The 4,727-nt window shown below is 43.9% G+C and overlaps 1 protein-coding gene across 1 annotated transcript; it reads left to right on the plus strand.

The window, feature by feature from the left end:
• Window positions 1-2,991: 2,991 nt before the first annotated feature.
• Window positions 2,992-4,294, plus strand: LOC147899763 (uncharacterized). The gene is made up of 2 exons (XM_087377799.1): window positions 2,992-3,558; window positions 3,911-4,294. Exons 1-2 carry the CDS (start codon window positions 2,992-2,994, stop codon window positions 4,292-4,294), a joined length of 951 nt encoding a protein of 316 aa, XP_087233925.1.
• The last annotated feature ends 433 nt before the right edge of the window (window positions 4,295-4,727 follow it).

Raw genomic sequence — 4,727 nt, forward strand, 5'->3', positions numbered from 1 at the left:
TAAATCCCTCGATCTCTCTATATCCTTCTCTCTAGATTCCTCTCTCTCCCTCTCCCTCTCTCTCTCTCTCTCTCTCTCTCTCTCTCTCTCTCTCCCCCTCTTTCCCCATCTCTCCCTCCCTCCATCCCCCCACTCTCTCTCTCTCTCTCTCTCTATCTATCTATCTATCTATCTATCTTTTTTCTCTCTCTCCTCTCTCTGTCTCTGTCTCTCTCTCATTTTTCTATCTCTACCTTATTCTCTTTTTTATTTTCTCTCTCCCTCTCTCTTCGTACCCCCCTCTCTCTCTCTCATCCCTGACACCCGTCCGTCTCTCTCTCTATCTCTCCCTCTCTTTTATCTCTCTTGTCTCTCTCTCTCTCTCTCTCTCTCTCTCTCTCCCTCCATAACTCTCTCTATCTCCCACACTCTTTTCCTATCTCTCTCTCTAGATCCCTCGAATTCTCTATCTCTTTCTCTCCAGATCCCTCTCTCTCTCTCACTTTCTCTCTATCTCTCTCTCTTCCCCCTGGATCTCCCTCTCTTCCTCTCTCTCTATCTCCCTCCCGCTCTCTCTCTCTCTCTCCCGATTCTCTCTTCTCCCCTCTCCCCATTCTCTCTCCCCCTCTTTCTTTCCCCACCCCCCCTCTCTCTCTCTCTCTCTCTCTCTCTCTATATATATATATATATATATAATTTTCTCTCTCCCTCCCTCCCTCCCTCCCTCCCTCCCCCCCCCTCTCTCTCTCTCCCCCCATATCTCTCTCTATCCCCCTCTCTCTTTTTTCCCATTTCTCTGTCTAAATCCCTCGATCTCCCTCTCTCTCTCTCTCTCTCTCCTCGTCTCTCCCTCCCTTCCCCCCTCTCTCTCTCTATCTATTTATCTATCTTTTCTCTCTCTCTCTCCTCTCTCTGTCTCTGTCTCTCTCTCATTTTTCTCTCTCTCCCTTACTCTCTTTTTTATTTTCTCTCTCCCTCTCTCTTCTTACGCCCCCTTTCTCATCCCTGACCCCCCTCCGTCTCTCTCTCTCTATATATCTTCCTCTCTCTTATTTCCCTCTCTCTTTCTCTCTCTCTCTCCATATCTCTCTCTATCTCCCACACTCTTTTCCCATCTCTCTCTTTAGATTTTTCAACTCTCTATCTCTTTCTCTCTAGATCCCTCTCTCTCTCTCTCGCTTTCTCTCTTCCTCTCTCTCTATCTCGCTCTCTCTTTCTCTCCCAATTCTCTCTTCTCCCCTCTCCCCATTCCCTCTCCCCCTCTCTCTTTCCCCACCCCCTCTCTCTCTCTCTCTCTCTCTCTCATTTTCTCTCCCCCTTTCCCATCTCTCTCTCTCTCATTTTCTCTCCCCTACTTCTCTCTCTCTCTCTCTCTCTCTGTATATATATATATATATATATATATATTTCTTTCTCTCTCTCCTCTCTCTCTCTGTGTCTCTCTCTAATTTTTCTCTCTTTCCCTTACTCTCTTTTTTATTTTCTCTCTCCCTCTCTATTCATACCCCACCCCTCTCTCTCATCCCTGACCCCCCTCCATCTCTCTCTCTCTATCTCTCCCAATCTCTTATCTCTCTTCCCCCTCTCTCTCCATATCTCTCTCTATCTCCCACACTCTTTTCCCATCTCTCTCTCTCTAGAGCCCTCGATCTCTCTATCTCTTTCTCTCTAGATACCTCATTCTTTCTTTCTCTCTCTCTCTCATTGTCTCTCTTTCTCTATCTCTCTCTCTCTCTCTTCCCCCTCGATCTCGCTTTCTCTCTCTCTACCAATTCTCTCTTATCCCCTCCTTATTCTCTCTCCCTCTCTCTCTTTCCCCACCCGCTCTCTCTCTCTCTCTCCCCATTCTCTCTCTCTCTCTCTCTCTCTCTCTCTCTCTCTCTCTCTGTGTCTATTTTTTCTCTCCCTCTTTAGATTCCGCCACCTGTCTTCCCTCTTCTCTCTCTCTCTCTCTCAATTTATTCTCCCTCTTTAGATTCCGCCATCTCTCTTTCCTCCCATCTCTCTCTCTCTCTCTCTCGCTCTCTCTCTCTCTCTCTCTCACACACACACACACACACACACACACACACACTCACAAACACACATTTTCTCTCCATCTCTCCTATCTCTATCTCTCTCTCTCTAATTTTCTCTCTCCCTCTTTCTACTCTCTCTCTCTCTCTCTCTCTCTCTCTCCCCTCCCATGTCTGCCTCCCTCACTCCCTCTTACTATCCTCTCTCTCTCTCTCTCTCTCTCTCTCTCTCTCTCTCTCTCTCTCTCCCACCCTCCCTCCCCCGCTCTCTCTCGCTCTCTCTCTCTCTCTCTCTCTCTCTCTCTCCTCCCCACCTCTTTCCCCATCTTTCCCTCCCTCCCTCCCCCCCCCTCTCTCTCTCTCTCTCTCTATCTATCTATCTATCTATCTATCTATCTTTTTTCTCTCTCTCCTCTCTCTTTCTTTGTCTCTCTCTCATTTTTCTCTCTCTCCCTTACTCTCTCTCTCTCTCTCTCTCTCTCTCTCTCTCTACCCTCCCATGTCCGCCTCCCAGCCTCCCTCCCTCCCTCCTTCTTTCTATTCTCTGTGTGTGTGTGTGTGTGTGTATAAATACTTACATACATACATACATCACACACACACATGCACACACATATACACACACATACACACACATATACACACACATACATGCATACATGCATATGTACATGCATATAATCATGTATTCATGCATGCATACATGCATGCATACATACATGCATACAATCATACATGCATGCACACAATCATACATGCATACAATAATACATACATGCATGCATACATGCATACATTCATGCATACATACATGCATACATACACACACACACACACGTACATGCATACATACATGCATACATTCATGCATACATACATGCACACATACATGCTCACATGCATACATACGCACATTCATACATGCATACATATATGTGTACATTCATGCATACATACATACACACATACAGAGACACTACATAGCATAAAGAAGCCTATGAGTGAAGATCTTGAAGATGCAGATGACTCAACTAGTGAAGGATCATCTATCATGTCAGAGGTTGATAGTGGCAGCACAACCAATAGTGAAGAAGATGTAGAAGTGGCCTTTCTTCTTGTGGATGAAGAGCAGAAGGAAGGTGATGTGATGGAACTGATGAATGAGGATGAAGAAGAACATAGAGGACCATATGAAGTAATTGAGGAATTAATGCAGCCAAAAATGGATATGGCAAGGAAGAAAGGGCTTATTATGAAGATGTTGAGCTCAGATCTTTTAGCCATGGAAAAAAATGAATATTTGGAGATGTTATCTGGCCTCCCAAATCTCTTTACCACCTCATATGAAGAAATCAGGGGGTTCAAGGGAGAAAGTTTACACATAGAGTTGAAGGATGGCATGAAACCAGTGAGACAAAGGTTAAGAAGAATGGGCCAAGAGAAAATGAAAGCCTTACAAGAGGAGGTTGACAAGCTTTTGAAGCCTGATTTTATGTATCCTGTGGAAACTGCAGAGTGGGTGAGTCCTACTATGGTGACTCCTAAGAAGGATGGAAGATGGAGAGTTTGTATGGATTTTAATCCTCTGAATGCAGCTACAAGAAAGGATCCATACCCTCTTCCATTTATTGATCAAATCCTAGATTCTGTGGCTAGTCATGAGCGATATAGCGCCTGTGATGGTTTTTTAGGCTATTTTCAACTAAAGATTGCTCCTGAAGATCAGAAAAAGACAACATTCATAACACTGTGGGGCTGTTTTTGCTATAAAGTTTTGCCTTATGGACTTACAAATGGACTGGCTCACTACTTGGTGCTTTCACCCTTTATTGGTAGTTGTGTGAAGTATTTTATAGATGACTTGTATCTATAGTACAAGGGCAAAACATTGTGAGACACTGCGAATGGTGCTTCAGTGCTATGATGAGTATGGTGGGCAGTTGAATCCTAAGAAGTGTTTCTTTGCAAAACCAAGAATTAAGATGAAGATAAAGCATAGGTATACCATGCCGTACTACCCACAGTGCAATGGGTTGAGTGAGAGATTCAATGGTGAGTTAGTACAGATCCTTGCCAAGGTGACAAAGCATCAAGGGAAAAATTGGGATTTGGAGTTGCCAGGTGCCTTGTGGGCATACAGGACATCAATGAAGATGAGCACAGGGTTTACACCTTTTCACTTGGTATATGGTAAAGAAGCAATATTGCCTGTGGAGGTAGAATTGCCTACAGTGAAGATGTTAGAGAAGTTACTAGGGCCTCCTAGTGATGCATTCAAAGAGAGGCTCTTACACTTGTAAGAAGTGCAATTGGACAAGATTGCTACATTGGAGTATTATGAAAGATGCAAGAGAGGGCCCTAGCTAAGGTGAATTAGAAAATCAAGAATAAGGATATCAAGGGAGATGATCTGGTGTTGCGCTACAATAGTAATTTGGATAAGACCTTTCAAAAGAAGTTTCAAATCAAATGGGAAGGTCCTTTCAGAGTGGTCAAAAGTTTTGCAAATGGTACATATGAGTTGGCAGATTTGGATGGGACATTTCATGCCTCAAGGGTAAATGGGTTTTGCTTGTAAAAGTACCATTCCAAGTTGACGATGGTGTTAAAAGGATGTGGTTCATGAGGGTGAAGAAAAACCAAATGAAGATGCATTAATGGAAAAAGATGCAAAGGGTTTTACCTTACTCTTTACTATTGCTGATCATGAATGATCTAGCAGGCTAGGGGGTG

This window comes from Dipteris shenzhenensis, chromosome 8, assembly GCF_047967505.1.
Source record: "Dipteris shenzhenensis isolate YYH24624 ecotype China chromosome 8, Dip_SZ_1.0, whole genome shotgun sequence".
In the NCBI taxonomy this organism is placed as follows: domain Eukaryota; kingdom Viridiplantae; phylum Streptophyta; class Polypodiopsida; order Gleicheniales; family Dipteridaceae; genus Dipteris; species Dipteris shenzhenensis.

Excerpts from the sequence above, each read along its gene's own strand:
- LOC147899763 (XM_087377799.1), top strand. The coding sequence starts at position 2,992 with ATGAGTGAAGATCTTGAAGATGCAGATGACTCAACTAGTGAAGGATCA. Across the intron at positions 3,559-3,910 it reads AGAAGGATGGAAGATGGAGA|TGCTATGATGAGTATGGTGG; the intron begins GTTTGTATGGAT and ends ATGGTGCTTCAG.